Here is a 17,500-nt window from a genome sequence, read left to right as displayed (position 1 = left end):
TGCAAAATATGTGAACGTGGGAATTACTGGAGCTGGACTTGCTCAATTGTTTGGATCATTTTGTACTAGGCTGGCCCAAGACTGGGTTGGTTCTTCAAACTGGGCCAGGTCTTGTGGTTCTTTAAACTGGGCCGTGATTCTTCATATCGGGCCGGGTTTTCTGGTTCAGTTGCTCGAGTCGAGTTCTCGGACCTGTGACTAACACATTGATTCCATTTTATTAACTAATCAAACACCTTTTTCTTTTATTATTTGCATTCCGTTTATTCATTTTGGCATATTATTCAAAGTTAGGTAAATCCAAAATAGAATAAATAAAATTATGTTACGTATGCTTCAAGCTTGTTTTCTTTGATTCACAAACTAAACTAAATTGTAGTTTCCACTTTAAAGATTGAGAAAAAAAGAGAAAAGAAAGAAAGAAAAGGGTAATTGATATGGGGTACATAAGATAAGATTGGGTTTATAAAATAAGTTAATTAATAAGATGACACAGCCGAACATGTGAGGTTCCAACCCATTAGAGGGAGGAGGTTAGGGTAAATGGGAAAAATCACTATTTGGAACTTAGTTTATATCGCCATTGGTTGGTCGGAGGTTCCAAAGACCAAAACCTAACCTACTCTTCCTTCAAATACTCCATTTTTCTTACAATTACAATTGCTCCTCTTCGACTTCCTTCATTTTCGCTCTCTAGAAGGCTCCTCATGGCTTCTCTCGCCGGATCAGCCGCCGTTGCTTTCAAATCCAATCGTATCTCCTCCGCCGGACGGATAGCCTCTGCCTCCTCAGTTCACTTTCAACGGACCCTCAGTTATTCTCAATGCCGATCTAAAACATCATTTGCTTCCTCTGGTATACACACACACGCCTCCTGTTTAGGTTTTTATGATTTCATATGCTTATTATGTTGATTCTCTCATATTTCCATAGGATGAGATTGAATTTCTGTTTCTCTTATAGGCTGCTGATGGACTTAATTACACTAATCAATACCTGAAAACTAATTCCTAGTCCTAGACTTAGCTCCATAACATAGCTTTTAAATTCACAAGATAATAAGTGAGTGTTTTTTTATCTACCGGTTGAAGTAAACTACAGAGTTCCTAATCACCTAGCATATTAATTTTTTTTAATTAAAAAGAAGAAAAAAACCCGTAGCAATACCATACAAAAATTAAAAAGAATTAAATGCTTGTTTCTATGGTGTAGTTTTTTTTCACTATTAATGTATGAATAAGTGATGGCCATTTAAAAATTATGGTGGAAGGTTTAGGGATGAGATCGTTACCCCTGTATCTGATTGTACCCATACCGAAAATCAATAGAAACAAGTACCGACACCCGTACCGAATTTGTTGGTACGGATACAGATACGGGCACAGTACCGACTTTTGTACCGCCTTTTTTTTGTTTTTTTTTTCAAATCTCTAACAATGTTGGTACTGGTACGAGTAACAAATAAGCTGAATCGTCCATATACTAGTACGGGTACGGGTACTTGATGGGTACTAAATGGTTAAATTCTAATATCACAATCAAAACAAAACGTTAAACCAATAAACTATAATACTAAAGTAAACCATAATAGTTAATATAATGATAGGTTCGATACTTCGTAATTCGTAATACGTTTAATGATGATACGGTTGAAGGATTTATCCTAGATATAAAATGTGGATAATCTCAATAAAATCTCTACATATTACAAACGGGTACCAAATACTGAACGTGCCCGCACCGTACTCGTATCCGTATCGAAAATCAATAAAAATGGGTACGGGTACCGGTATTCGGGACAAAAAGCTCATCCCTAGTGGAAGTTGGTTTAAAAGTCAACAATATGTTTAAAAGGGTTGTATGATATGTTTTAAAAGTTGTAGTCACTTAAATAACCTTTTTAAGTTATGTAAAATTACTTTTTTTGTCCTCCTCATATGTATTATAATATATAGTATAAATAATTCAGTTTCTTATTCTCTTTAGTATTTAGTTGAAGTAAGCTTTATAGTAACAAATTAAACAAATTATTGTAGTATCCTGTAGCTGTGGAGCATACAGAACGCTAATTCAGAAGTGTTGCATGCCGGTCGTATTCTAATTATGATCTTTCATGAAGATTTAGCATGAATTTATTTGCACATTGAAACTGAATTGGATACATTACATTTTCTTACTGTTTTTAGACAATACTATTGGGACACTGTACAACATACATCATTTTGTGTGTTATGGTGCTGAAATTGTTTAGCACTCATGATTATATATAATTTATTGTAATGGGACTTGCAGGTGTAAAAGCTCAGGTGGCTACTGTTGAACAAGCAAGTGCTGAATCAACACAAAAGGTGGAAGCCCCTGTAGTTGTTGTGACCGGAGCCTCTAGAGGTATTGGCAAAGCGGTTGCGCTAGCTTTAGGCAAAGCGGGTTGTAAGGTCAGAGAAATTTTAGTATATATGAATGAAAAATTTGTTGCACACACTTCATTTCATGCCAGTTTGTAAATGCATTCTATAGCTTGTTCTCTACATTTATTTGTGTGAGGGGTTGTTTCGCAATCTTGTGCTGAGCCATTAAGAGGTGTCTTTTAAGTAAACCAAACACACCTTACCTCTTACCGATTTAGAGGTAGCCTGTTAATGGAATCATTAAGAGACTACCAAATAGCCTCTGAGTGAGTCTGATTTACAAGTTGTTGTTCTTATTTTAGTTATGGCTTATTGTTTCAGGTTTTGGTTAACTATGCAAGGTCATCTAAGGAGGCAGAAGAAGTTTGTAAAGAGGTGAATTAGACATGTACCTAATTATTCTTAACAATTTTGTAATAAGTTGCGGTTGTATAAATGGAATGTGCTATTTCCTTTCAGATTGAGGCATCGGGTGGTGAGGCAATTACATTTGGGGGAGATGTTTCAAAAGAAGAAGATGTTGCATCTATGATAAAAACCGTGAGTGAAAATGCTGTCATATCTTGTTTCAGTTTTTAAAAATTATTTGGATTTTGTTTGACTTTGAAACATAACAGGCAGTTGATGCTTGGGGGACTGTTGATGTACTGGTCAACAATGCAGGTTACCTAATTCTACTTTCCTGCACCTTATTTTTCACAAGTCAAATATAACAAGCAATCAAGCAAGTTAATACTAACAGTAATCGACTGTAAAAACCAAGAAAATAGGACAATATAAGGAGGCAAAGAATTATTGAAATCTTTTAATGTTAGCTACTATATTTATATTAAAATATAAGAACAAATATGTTTGGAAAAATGTCTTTTGTTCTTATCTTTTTTCTGTCACTTCTATTTTGTGTATGAGTAATTGACACAGAGATTGCTATTATCATCTTTCGTATTTCTTTTCTAATCCAACATAAAAATAGAGACAATCTAACCTCCATTTTCTCTGTATTATATTATCTTCTCCTGTGTTTGTTTTTATATATCAACAATGATACAGGGATTACAAGAGATGGCTTAATGATGAGGATGAAGACATCTCAATGGCAGGAGGTTATTGATTTGAATCTCACCGGTGTATTCCTATGTACACAGGTCTTGTTCTAGAACATTCCTTGGTATTTGTAGACAATTACATCATATTCGTGTATATTATATTCTTACCAATTTTTGTCTCTTTTCAGGCAGCTGCCAAAATTATGATGAAGAAGAGAAAGGTAGTCACTATATTTCCCTTTTCAGTTTCACCATTTTTGTTGCTTTACCACCCACATACTAAAATGCAAACAAAATGGTAATTTTTCAGGGAAGAATAATCAATATAGCATCTGTTGTCGGTCTAGTTGGCAATATTGGGCAAGCCAATTACAGTGCTGCAAAAGCCGGAGTTATCGGGCTTACTAAAACCGTGGCAAGGGAATACGCAACCAGAGGCGTAACTGTGAGTTTTTTCATCTCAGCCTTCATCTTTTATCTATATCTCAGTTACTACTCAAATAATCATTAGGTATAGTTGTAAATAGATTTTGTTTTTCTGTTACAGGCGAATGCTATTGCCCCTGGATTTATTGCATCTGATATGACTGCTCAGCTCGGGGAAGAAATTGAGAAAAACATCTTGAAGACAATCCCCTTAGGTGAGTTTTTTCTTTATTAAAAAACGTTTAAATGGTCAAATGTTTTTTTTTTGTTTTTTTGTTTTTGTGTTCCAAGGATGTAATTATTAAAACAGGGCAACTGAGTATGTAAATGGTTACTTAAAATTGTGACCGTAAATTGGTTCGTCTTAAATTTGATTTACAGGGAGGTATGGCAATCCTGAAGAAGTTGCTGGGCTTGTTGAATTCTTGGCTCTCAATCCTGCAGCTGCTTACATGACTGGACAGGTTCTTATAAAACCAAATTCTTGCAATAATATATCGTTGGCTTTTATTTTCATGATAATGTATATCCCATTTCTGAAAGATGACATATGTCATATTTGCAGGTGCTTACCATTGATGGGGGAATGGTTATGTGAGAGCACTGAAAGCTAATTAAATTCGGCAGTCAGACAAAGCAAAGTTTATGGAGTTTGCCTTGAGATAGCTACAAAATAATCAGTTACCCGTTAAGAATTTGTATTTTTAATCATAGCCATTGTCTTTCTGCCATGTTGGTCGACATTTTGATTTTTGGTTTGTACCGTTACAATGTTACATGTCCATTTCAGCTCGGTTGTCTATATTTCTTTATCCACCGTTATAGAACCGGCTGCACTATTGGCTCGCTTGCTGTCGAGCTAGTTGAACCGGACTATAAAAAGTGGGTGATGTTGTAGTTGATTTTTAAAATATTTACTGTCTTGTTGTGTTGCCTTTATTTAAAAAAAATATAGTCTTGAAACAAGCGGTCCAAGTTCAAATCTAGTTGTCTTACCATTATTTAATCTCATAGAAAAAGTATTAATTTACTTAAAACTGGTCTTTCAACTGAATAAGTTTGTCAGTTCCAACCATCGCTACTTGTTAACTATCCAATCCACCTGGTGAGGGTCTAACCATGCAAAAACCGGCTAGAGATTCGAGGATGGTCCAGCCCGATTTTAACAAACAAGTAGAACACATGTAAAGCTATGTGCCATATGTAATTACTATTGTTTTTTCTCAAAATTGAATGATTTTGGCTGAGACTATGAAATCGGACTATATTGTAATAGAGTCAAGAAGTTGGCCTACAATGTAATACAGTTGTGCTTTTAAGAAAAATCAACCAAGTGTAATTATAGTAAACCAGCTACTTTAAAATATAATAGTGTTCTGTTGGTTATAAGAAATCAGACTCTTGTGTAAATTTAAAATACAACAATGAAACTGAGTTCTACAATTATAAAATAGTTTTATATTATATTTTTATATGTGATTGCAATTATTTATGTAAAAGTTATGTGGAATTTAAAATTGTGATATTTGCAAAAACCAAATAACCTCCCTATGTTTTGTAGGAGTAGGCAAAAGTGGATGAAAATTGAAAAGGGTATTTAATAGAAAACAAAAAGAAGGAAGTCAAAATGGTGACACTTTTAACACCAAAAGTCAACCCCCCCCCCCCCCCTCTCTATAATCTATATATGTGTGTCATTTGTGAACAAACCTACCATTGCTTCTCTATCTCTTAACCTTCATGGCTTCTTTCTCCACTTTCAAATGCACTTCAATTCCGGGCAAGTCCTGTGGTAATAATAAGAAAGTCTCGTTTTGCGGCCAGAACATGTGTTCAGTTCAGTTCCAGCATCGCTTTAGTCATTCACAACGTCCGTCTAGAGTTTCATTTGCTATGTCGGGTATAACCGTCTTCCTATTTCTTCTGAATATTCGCTACAACGGGTTTGTTTTTATCTGACATGATTTTTATAATAAGCTATCTATAATTCTTTCTAGACAAAAAAATATACAGTATATATTATTACATGAATACATCTAAGTTTGATAACTTTATATCACAAAATTTATATCCATCCGAGCCTAAGCCCAACCTTAACATACATTACCAGACAGGAATGTATGATCTAGCACTATATGAAGCTGAATGGTTCTTGCAGGTATAAAAGCTCAGGTGTCTACAACTCAACAAGCAAATGTTGAAACAACAGAAACCGTGGAAGCTCCTGTTGTTATCGTGACGGGAGCTTCTAGAGGCATTGGCAAAGCAATTGCTCTAGCTTTTGGCAAAGCTGGTTGTAAGGTCAGATTGCATTTAAAAATATGTGTTCCAAATATTACATGCAGTTGAACATAAGTTGTTTCATGGTAGGCTTGATCTTGCAGGTTCTGGTTAATTATGTGAGGTCATCCAAAGAAGCGGAAGAAGTTTGTAAAGAGGTGAACTTTTTACATATGCCTAGTTTTCTTGATACACGGTTCTGTGCTTGGAATCGCGTGTTTATAGTTTATACCATATATAATTTCACTTGTGAAAGTGGTGAATATGAGTTTTTATCCAGATTGAGGGAGTGGGTGGTCAAGCACTTGCATTTCAAGGAGATGTTTCAAAAGAAACAGATGTTGCATCTATGATCAAAACTGTGAGTGATAATAATTCTATCTTATTTGATTCTTTGTTTATCAACTATTCGGAAATGTATTGACTTTGTAACATTGCAGGCGGTTGATGCTTGGGGGACTGTTGATGTATTGGTCAACAATGCAGGTTGTTTTTTCTTTAACCCTCTTTTCGCGGTTGCTTGTTTTTAATCGAAACTTATAATAATCAATACAGGGATTGTAAGGGATACTTTGTTGATGAAAATGAAGACATCTCAATGGAAGGAGGTTATCGATTTGGATCTCACTGGCGTATTCCTATGTACACAGGTTTCGTTCATGAACATTCTCGGACATTTTCCGCATTTTTTTATCTTCTGAATTACCTGTCTTTTCAGGCAGCTGCCAAGATTATGATGAAGCAAAGAAAGGTTGTCAGAAACAAATTTATATGTATATTTGTATTCTTTTTAGCGCGTGTTATCTTGTTGTGAATACACATGGAACTGTTTGTAGGGAAGAATAATCAATATAGCATCCATAGTTGGTTTAGTTGGCAATGTTGGGCAAGGAAACTACAGCGCTGCAAAAGCTGGAGTAATCGGATTTACTAAATCCGCAGCAAGAGAATACTCGGCCAGAGGCATAAATGTGAGTTTCTCTGGCTGTAATATTGTTTTGGGGCGAAAACGATTATAACTTTTTCGCTATTATAGGTGAATGCTATTGCCCCTGGATTTATTTTATCGGAACTGACCGTTAACCTCAGTGAAGACATAAAGAAAGCATACATACAGAAAATCCCCTTGGGTAAGATTTTTTTATTTTTGTATCATTGTTTGAAATATGATCCAAGGGTTAAAAAGTAGTGGTTCTCTAAAAAGATATTGTAAATGTGCAGTTTTTATAAAAAGCGCAGTAAAGTTAAATGTTTGTTTATTTATTTTTTAATTTGATCTGTAGGAAGGTATGGGCAACCGGAAGAAGTCGCTGGTCTTGTCGAATTCTTGGCTCTCAATCCCGCGGCTGGTTACATGACCGGACAGGTTTTAACAAAAGTCAAATCTTGTTGCATTCATTGTATATTACTTTGTGTTTTTGTTGTGTGTAAGAAAATATCAAATATAAGTAACAATAGTCCCATGTTGTGTTAACCCGGGTCACAAGAAAAGTTATTTACAAGTTCACTTCAACTACTTTACCGTGACAATTTGTGGGCCAGACTACAAGAAAGCGACAGTAGATACCCTAATATTGAATATTTGTTATTTTAAGTGTTACCATTAAACTCATCATATATATATTTCATATAAAAAGAACATGTGATATAGTTAATACAAGTGAAAGTAAACATAAGTTTATATGATCACTTGCAGGTGATTACCATTGATGGAGGAATGGTGATGTGATTGTTACCGTGCTAAGTGGCAGCATAGATGGGCAAAATGTATAACATGACCCTAACAATCAAGTATTACAACAACAATTTCAATTTATGAAACTTGTCACAATATATGATACGGTCCCTATTTTATTTTATATTTAAACCAAATAAAGCATATTAGAGAAAACCATACTATGCCAAGTTAAGGTTAAGTGTGGCACATTAGCATGTCTCTTAAGAGAATATGATGTGATGTATCGTGAAAGTTTTTAATTTTATTTATTTACTGTAGTGATTTAACTAAAATTTGAAAAACGTTATAACAGGGGGATCTCACTGACGTTTCACTCAAAATCCATTACAATTTAACTTAAAGAAAATATTTTTTTAGTGTTCTTTAATATAAAAATGTGAATGAAATAATTTGATTGGTTGGGATAAGAACCTTGGCCCCACACGTTTTACTCCTTTTCACGTCAATGTGTTAGCACCCCAGAAGGCTTTTCACATATTAGCCGATTTGGCTCCAATGTAAAATGCGTTGACTGAAGACAACAAACGTTAAACTGCTGAGGACGCCACCTAATACACTCAGTCTTATGGGCAAGAGGCCCACAAGTATAATGGTGTTTAGTCTATCTCGTTTCTGTTTCGTTAGTTGTTTATATTGGGGTTTTTGCTAGTTTCCTGCTAACTTTTTTTCTATAAATTTTGTCATTAAAAATAATACTTTCAAAATTTTAAAAATTCAAAGATTTCCTCCTACTGAATCCCTCCTATAAAATGCACCAATTTCATTTCAATTTTACGTTTTAGCATTATCATTAATTTTCAATCTTCCATCTTTCTCAACATGATGTATTGTTTACAATTTGAATATTTGCTAAATGAATCAAATTATGGTAATTCTTAAAACTTAACTTATCCGCCATGTGTTATCACTACTAGAAAATTGAGCAATTGCTACCAAATTTGCTATCGTAAAAAAACGGTAGCAATTTTAGCGACCGATTTAGCAAATTTGCTACCGAAATCCGTAGTTACTTGACACGGTAGCTAAGCGGTCAAAGATTTTGCAACCACTTATTTTCGGTTAGAGTTTTTGCAACCGGTGACCAGGTGGTGGGAATTTTTTCAACAGGTGGCTAGGCGGTAGAAGTTTTTGCAACCGTGCCTAAGCGGTCGGAGTTTTTGCAACCGTTAGGCGGTCGGAATTTTTGCAACTGGTGGCTAGGCGGTCGGAGTTTTTGCAATCTGGCTAAGCGGTCGGAGTTTTTGCAACCGGTGGCTAGGCGGTCGTGCCTAAGTGGTCGTAGTTTTCGCAACCGTTCATGGTCGGAATCTTTGCAACCGGTGATTAGGCGGTCGGAATTTGTTTGTTTGCTTCTTTTAAACGGTAAGTTTTTGTAACCGGTGAGGAGCTTTTGCAACCATGACTAAACCATCGGCGTATGTACAGAGCACGTGACCAGACTTTGAACAAACTGATTTCACAATCCATCTCATAATCCATCTCTGTTGAGCATTGGACGGATCACTTCAGTTTCCCGCGACTCTTGCCATTAAGCAAATATTCTCAATAACAGATCGCGTCATCATCTTCTTCGACTGAGCTATGCAAATCTTCAGCAGCGATGTGTTCTTCAATTTTCTTCTCAGTAACAGATCGCGTCAATTTCCGACGAATTCGAGCTAGGAATCCGTACACATTGGATGATAAACGGAATCGAGGTATGTTTATAACTTTTAATTTCTAAACCTAATTAGCAGTTGAGGTTCGTTCACGTTGATTTCATGTGCTTTACGAACTCTAAATTAGGGTTCGTATTAAGTTTATCATCCACTTTTTCTAGCAATCGATATTTATTCATGTTGATTTGTTATGTGTTTTCACTACTTTGAAGTAATAAGACCTCTAAATTAGGGCTCATATACTATTTATCATCCACTGTGTCAATCAATTGAAAATCCAAGATCATATATAAACATATAACTATAATTCTCACAAACTAATGCTTTATTAACTTATTGTGTTCCCTCGAAGTTTGGAGATTATGGTGGCAAATGCCTTACAAACAAAACTTTAAGTGCTGCTGTAGAGGTTTGATTTCTTGTTTCAACTCTTCATATTGTTTCATCATCGAATAGTCTAATGTGGTTTAAATCTGTATTAATATGATTGTGCAGATAGTTGATAAGCTTCAACGATATATTGAAGACGGTGACATGGTAAGAAGTCACCAAGAATATATATGCTTTTTCTAGATATAAGTTTCATTTTTTTGTCCTACGTTTAGTTAATAATAACTTAATGAGATGGGGAAAAATAAATGCTTACACATAATCTATGATATTGCAAAATCAAAGGTAGGTTATACAAGCACTTTTGACTTCCTACTTAAGTTTATACAATAATATTTAGCTAAAACATGTGTTCATTCAAATTTATAAGTGTCCTACTTAAAGTGTGTCCTCGGTATTGTCGAAAACCATGTCTTGATAAAAAAGAAATCGAATGTCGACTCCTTGTCAACAAAGCCCAACATTTTGTGTTACATTTCGTGATTTTCCTTCTAACTCATTATGTGTTATTGTGTTTCACCAAATAGTGAAGGAAATTGGTGAAGATTTGTCCGGATGTAAATGTGGTCTGCCAAATCGTTTTTGTAAGTTATTTTTTACAAGTTGGTTTGAAAACGCCCATATGAATATTAATGTAGTGTATGTATATGTAACAGTGCAGCGTACTAGTGTGTCGTTGACTATCAATGAATAGGCTTGTAAACGAACTGAGCGAACACAAACACCTAATTGGACAAATATTTGTGTTCATGTTCGTTCGTTTAACAAATGATAAACATACTAAATTAACATGTATGAACAAACGTAAACGGACACAAACAAACATAAGCACACATAAATGGGCGAACGAAAGACCTGTCAATGTTCGTTCTTTTAATTAAATGGGCTCAAACTTTTGGTTCGTGTTTGTTCATTTATTAGTGAAAATTATGGCTCAGATGTTTGAGTTGACACTGAGACTTTTCTTAACATAAAAGGAGGTTAAAATCATAGCAGCCTCTAATGAATTTTTAACTGCAGTAATCCTCCAACCGGAAAGTACAAACGTAAAACTTCCACCATAAATCCTCAAATTCATAATCCCGACAGTTACAAAAGCAGGTAACCCGTTCAAAATGCTATAACTTTCTTTTAAACAATCGATTTTGCTACACTTTCCTAAAACTGATTACTCATTTGTAGGTTCATCAACATACTGATGTATTCGTCTTCGAAACATTCACATGAGCCCTATGGTTTTCGATACTTGAAAGAAATATCAAAATGTGTGTTTGTTTCCTTAAGAACGTAAACAAATCCCATCTCCACATAACCACCTTATGGAGAAGACGAGCCGTTTCCGATCCGATTCCCCGAAGACCACCCATTTTCCAACAACCCAAACTTCTTATTCCAGATTTTCTCAAAGAAAGTAAAAGAGATGAGTTTACGGTTCCGTTTGCTGCCGAGGGTGTGTCACGATTTTCTTCGGTTTCGAATAATGGGATTGCTGGGTGGTATTTGGGTCTGGTCAAGACCCGACCCATTTTGACTAAAAGCATTACTTCTGCGTTTATTTGCTGATTTGTCTTCTCAGGTATCTTATTATTATTATCATTATTATTATTATTATTATTATTATTATTATTATTATTATTATTATTATTATTTGATTGTATTATAATTAATTGTATAGTAAAATGTAGGCTTAAATTATTATTTAGCTGATTAATTTGGGTGAAATTAGTTGTTTTTGTAAGCAATTTGAGCCTGATCTGTTCACTTTTGTTTTTCGTGGTGAACCGAACATGACCTGTTGGTTCGCATATTAAACGGACGGGCATGAACGATAAATCCAGTTCGATTGGTTAAATGAATGGGCATGAATAAAGACCGTGTTCAATCATTTATGCTTGGGAGTTGGGACATTCGGTAACGTGCTCGTTTCTGTTTGTTCATTTACGTTAGTTAATGTCCTTTCGTTTACATTCGTTCATGTTCGTTTTATGTTTGTTATGTTCGCTTGAGCTGTTAACTCACGAGCCCATTAAATTAGGTAAGCCAATAGACTATGTTTTTACTAAAAACTTTTTAGTGAAGCATTTGTTGTATATGCATCTCTATAGTTTTTCTCTTGAACTAATGGGAAATATGTTAAACTTTCCTCAATGTGTTTGTACTTTTAACAACTTTTACTATTTTGTTTAGTTACTATTTTGTACACTGCTTAGTACCCCCCCCCCCCAAAAAAAAAATTTTTTTTCTCTTGCCAGGCATAGCATGAGGAGTCACTACAGTTGGTGCCACCACTGGTTCAAAAGTCAATGCAAGCTTAAAAGGTAAAGCCAAAATGAGTTTTATGAGATGTAGATTCCTTTGAATTAAACTTAGATTATAGAACTTCTCAACCTTAAAGCACAGGAAAAATTATCTCTCACAACACTTATTTCAAAATTCACATTTGATATGATTGTATTATGAAACTATAATAACTTGTGAGCCATTTGTCAGAATATGTTAAAGCTTCTCTGGTCAAGGAAAAGATTGAAGGAATAGAGTCAAATACAAAGCTATTGCTTTAGTTGGACACACAGAGAAGTATATCATGGGCTGATATTCGAATTATGTTAGTTTTGGTTTTTGATTAATGTAATAGATAGAATAACATCTTTTTTATTTGGTTTTAGAACTCGCATAACATTTTGTTAATATTGAACATCTTTGATACAAGTTATTAGTTTGATTTGTGTTTGCATTTATATGTGTATGATTATCTAAGTATTTGTATGTAAAAAAATTGGTAATTGTTTTTAAGCAGAAAAAGGTTTGGACTGCATCGTGACCAAAAAATGTCCCGGATTTGCGACTGCAGCAGTTGTCGCAAAACTTGCGACTGCTAGGATGGTCGCAAAAATTCCGACTGCGGGGTCGTAGCAAAATTTGCGATTGCATGAGCGGTGGCAAAATTTCCGACTGCAAGAGTGGTGGTAAATTTTCCGACGGCAGCAGTGGTCGCAAAATTTGCCACCGCATCAGTGGTCGCAAGATTTGCCACAGCAGCAGTGGTTGCAAATAAGATAGCAGTCGCAAAATGGTTGCAACAGAGCAATTGCTTCCAACCGCATTTTCGGTCGTAAAATGGTCGCAATGGGTCAATTGCGACCGTTTTGCGACCGAAATGGCTGTAGCAAATGCCCAGTTTTCTAACAGTGATGTGAAAATAGTTTTATCAAATTATTAAATTTTGAATTATATAATACATTAATATTTTTATCTACATTATACTAGTCGTAAATAGTTTATTAAAACAAACGATTTAGTTATGAAATACAAATGGGAAAAAATTAGACTCAAAATCACCTACGAAATATGTAAATGATACGAGATTGTTCATAATAAAATATAATTTTAAAAAACAAAATAATAATATGTGATTGTAGCAACTTCGGATAAAATATTAACATGGGATGGAGTGGGAGCCGGGAACTAGTGATAAGCTTGGACAATATTTGTATTTGTATTCGTACATGTATCCGATTTTACCTGTACCAAAAATCAATTAAAATATGTACCAATACTTGTACCAAATTTCCGGTATGGTATGGGTATTGGTATGTGTATTTCGGTACAGTACCAATTTTTGTACCACTTTGCTTTTTGTATCCAAATATTCGACGATTTTGAAACCGGTACCTGTACAAGTAACAAACAACCTGAATTAGTTCGGGTATCGACAATTGCACAAGTACGTGACAAGCACCAAATTAGTACACGTATCAAATTGGTCACCGATTTAATGATATTCGGTCACCAACTTTAAATGATTTGTTTGTTGATTCGAATCTTGGATGTTATATTATTTAATATTGAAGAAACGTATGGTACTTGTTCAATAATAACATTGTTGGAGAATTTATCTTATATATTAAATATGAAGAATTCCAATTAAACCCCCTATATATTCCAAAAAGGTATAAAATACCAAACGTATTTGTACCGTATCCGTACCTATACCCGATTGTAGCTGTACCAAAATTCAACAAAATGAGTACCGATACCCGTACCGAATATGCTAAATCGGTACGAGTAAGAGTACGAATATTGGGACAAAATGCTCATAGTGGGAACTCCGGGGAAACATCGGGGCCGGCAGTGAACACCACCCCGGAATTGGGGGTGTTTTTTCCACGGAATTAGAAGAATAGAAAGCGATTTCTCGTCGTTCCAATTAGAGTGGTTTTGGCAAATATAGAAAATGGGGAAAAAAATGGAATGACACCATCATGTTTGAGAAAAAAATGGAAAAGCCTAAAAAAATAGAAAAAACTTATATGTCATGCGGGAAAACAGAAGAACTATGTCCACTCGCTATGTGTAGTGGAGGGACTATAAAATGGGGCGTTTTGTGTCATATGGCGCTCAGTCAGCAAAGGGTAGGTTTTTGTTTTTGAGGTGTAACGATATTGTAGCCTAATATATATATACTAGCTTTTCAACCCGTGTATTACACGGGATTTTTCAAAATAATAAAAATTAATAAAGTTTGTTATTTGAAATAAAGACAGAAAACTAAATGAAAAAAATAAATGAATTATATAGTACAAACAATAAGAAGTATAGAATCTTAATTTTACAAATTAAAGAAAATCTTTTTATATACTACATTTTTTTATTTATCACAAGTATGCACTATTTAGTATTATTATGACTATAAACATAATCAACATGTTTTATTTTATGTTTTTATTTTGTATCTTTTTTTTGTTTCAAATAATTAATTTTATTAGTTTAAACATTGACAAATCTCGTTTATGACACAAGTTCTAGAGCTAGGTGAAATGAACAAATGATAAAATAAATTTATTTAGGTTTACATTCATAGTCTAATTTTCCTTCTAATTTTCTAAGTTATAACCCTTTTGACCAAATGGTTTTACTCATGACTCATGGATAGCTAGGATGAATGAGGTGAGAGATTAGAAAATTATGAAATAAAATTAGGCTAGGATTAAATATGGTTAGGACACCTAATCATCATTATTTTTGTTTATTAGAAGAGTAAGATATATATATATATATATATATATATATGTTACACACACAACATATTAAATTAATAATATTCTCCACACCAAATCGCCGGACAAAAATTTGTCGCCCCCACCAAAATCGCCCCTTTTGTAGCCCGGGGACGATGTTCACCACAAATATCGCCCCATTTTTCTTGTTTTGTCGCCCCATTACGGGTGGCCTAACTCTTAATAACCCACAAGTGATTAAGAATTTGAAAAGATTTCAATTCTTTTGTTTGTATTTGTTTGTTATTGGGAAAATAATTTAACAAAACCGTTTTGATTTCAATAGATTATTCATCACACATGTTGTCTAACTCCAACGATGATTTAGAAAACGGTTTTTTATTCATACTGCGTTGTTTTACAATTTTCGTTTCTAATATTTATATAATTTTTTAGATTTTAGTTTTATTTATCGTGAGGAAGTTAATAATATAATTAGGATTTAATGATAAAATGATTTTACAAAAAATAAGATGTTATAATACGTTTAAAAGTTATTTGGGTTTGGTTAGACCCATGACCCTTGGTTTTTACTATAAAATTGTTTCCTAATTGTATATAATATATCTATAATATAAATAAACGAAAACATAAAAATTCTATGTGTCGCGATGTGGTCGCTCCCCCTTTTTTGGATTAATCACTTTTGCTTGATTTTTAAATGAAGGCTTCTCATGCATTTGACCTGAATTCACGGGAATTGGTATTATCAAACCCAGATGTTCCTTAAACGGGTTATAACATCTCAATAAATTAAAAATTATTCTCACCAAATCATTGATGTGAAAATCTTATAAAATAAGATCTACTAAAATTATTATATGATGTTTTTTTAAATATTATTTATAATTAAAAAACAATTTTATAGTAAAAAAAAATAAGCGGGTCTTAGGTCTTACCAAACCCAGATAACTTATAAACCGGGTTATAACATCTTATTTATTTGTGAAACCTTTTTATCATCGAACTCTAAGTATACTATAAATTTTATTACAATAAATAAAATTAAACCCAAAAAAGTATATAAATATTAAAAATGAGTAATGTAAAACAGCCCCCGTAATACGGGGATAAAACTAGTGTATATATATATATATTTAAAAAAATCAGATATTAATTTTAGCAATATCCCTATTTTATAGGATTTCCATATCAAATATTTGGTGAAATTAACTTTTAATTTATTGAGATATTATAAATTGTTTAAGAGCTATCTAGATTTGGTGAGACTCATACCCGTGAATTCGGATAAAATGCATAAGAATCCTCCATTTACAAATAAAACAATTTGGTGGCTTAAGAGGAGGTAAGGAGCAATCAGGGAGCTTTTAAAGGTTTTTTTATAAGGTTTAGGGGTGCAAACGAGCCCGAGCTTGACCAGACTCGAGCTCGGCTCGTTTAACTTATACGAAGCTCGAGCTCGGGCTTGGCAATAAAGCTCGAGCTCGGCTTGTTTCGTAGTTTTTCAAGCTCGATCTCGGCTCGGGCTCAGCTCATTTAATATATATTAATTAACATTTTATATCTTAATAATTATATTTGTATATTTATTTCATAATAAATTTATATATAAAATAATATATGTTATTAGTTATTTTTTTCATTATATATATATATATATCAATTAATAATTATTAAATATATATGTATCTATTAATTATATATTTATAAAAAAATATATAAATGGCAGGCTCGTTTAGGCTCGCGAGCCGGCTCGAGCTCGATAAGTGAAGCTCGGGCTCGAGCTCGGGCTTGTTTGTTAAACGGGCTTTCTTTTAGGCTCGGACTCGTTTAAGCTCGGCTCGATCGAGCTTTTTCACGAGCCGATCTCGAGTAGCTCGCGAGTAGCTTGGCTCGTTTGCACCCCTAGTAGGGTTGAGTAAAAATAAGAAGTTTGATTTTACTAGAATGGCTAGGAAGGAGAGCATGTTGGTCTACTACTTTAATCTTAAAAATTCACTTACATCTTCACTTATCTCTTACAACCACCACCACTCCACTGCCCACCGCCACCACAACCGTCACTCATCGGCACCACCTCGCCGGAAAAGTTGTCGGGAAATTTACCGGAAAAGTCGCAGGGAAATTTTGCCGGAAAGTCATTTTCGGAAAAGTCACCGGAAAAAGCACAATGAAAAACATAATGTAAAAACACAATAATTATAAAACACTATTTATAAAAAAAAAACCCACTAATTTTTTTAATTTTAATATAACAATATGATACTCATGCAAAAGATAAAACAGACATTCCTTATTATGAGATTTTTCTAACATGCCGTATAAAAGAATTATTGACGCTTTAAAATAATTGAGGAATAGACATGTATCTTGAATGTGAGATGAAAAAGTAAGCAAATGTGTTATCCTAAAATTAATAAACTTTATTACCCTTTCAATAAAAATCATACTTCTTATTATAATCTAACCTTTCATTTAGGCAAATTCTAAAGGCACACCATCTATACCTATTAACTAGGCATATTTACACACCATT

At 33.9% G+C, this 17,500-nt stretch overlaps 1 protein-coding gene and 1 pseudogene across 3 annotated transcripts; both read left to right on the top strand.

The window, feature by feature from the left end:
- The first annotated feature begins 659 nt into the window (after positions 1-659).
- On the top strand, positions 660-4,638 carry LOC143623638 (3-oxoacyl-[acyl-carrier-protein] reductase 4-like). Of its 2 annotated transcripts, none has more exons than XM_077094492.1 (11): positions 660-852; positions 2,287-2,435; positions 2,730-2,783; positions 2,868-2,948; positions 3,026-3,071; positions 3,459-3,553; positions 3,643-3,675; positions 3,765-3,899; positions 4,002-4,095; positions 4,262-4,344; positions 4,446-4,638. In XM_077094492.1, exons 1-11 carry the CDS (start codon positions 708-710, stop codon positions 4,476-4,478), a joined length of 948 nt encoding a protein of 315 aa, XP_076950607.1. In that variant the 5' UTR covers positions 660-707; the 3' UTR covers positions 4,479-4,638. The 2 variants fall into 2 exon arrangements, with proteins under 2 accessions (XP_076950607.1, XP_076950608.1); XM_077094493.1 differs by having other exon boundaries at positions 660-855; positions 2,293-2,435.
- Positions 4,639-5,577: 939 nt separating this feature from the next.
- On the top strand, positions 5,578-8,003 carry LOC143623598 (3-oxoacyl-[acyl-carrier-protein] reductase 4-like; annotated as a pseudogene). The gene is made up of 10 exons (XR_013151927.1): positions 5,578-5,780; positions 6,039-6,181; positions 6,265-6,318; positions 6,441-6,521; positions 6,601-6,646; positions 6,716-6,810; positions 6,879-6,911; positions 6,997-7,131; positions 7,197-7,526; positions 7,857-8,003. The product of XR_013151927.1 is annotated as a 3-oxoacyl-[acyl-carrier-protein] reductase 4-like (transcript).
- Positions 8,004-17,500: the final 9,497 nt, after the last annotated feature.

This window comes from Bidens hawaiensis, unplaced genomic scaffold (assembly GCF_021521415.1).
Source record: "Bidens hawaiensis isolate Kalapana, Puna unplaced genomic scaffold, B.hawaiensis_p1.1 tig00003506_1, whole genome shotgun sequence".
Classification (NCBI taxonomy): domain Eukaryota; kingdom Viridiplantae; phylum Streptophyta; class Magnoliopsida; order Asterales; family Asteraceae; genus Bidens; species Bidens hawaiensis.
Note: the sequence above shows the minus strand (reverse complement) of the source record. Positions and strands in the feature narration are given on the sequence as shown.

Coding starts and splice junctions, on each gene's coding strand:
- LOC143623638 (XM_077094492.1), top strand. CDS start 708: ATGGCTTCTCTCGCCGGATCAGCCGCCGTTGCTTTCAAATCCAATCGT. Junction 2,784..2,867: donor CAGAAGAAGTTTGTAAAGAG/GTGAATTAGACA, acceptor ATTTCCTTTCAG/ATTGAGGCATCGGGTGGTGA. Junction 3,554..3,642: donor GTGTATTCCTATGTACACAG/GTCTTGTTCTAG, acceptor GTCTCTTTTCAG/GCAGCTGCCAAAATTATGAT.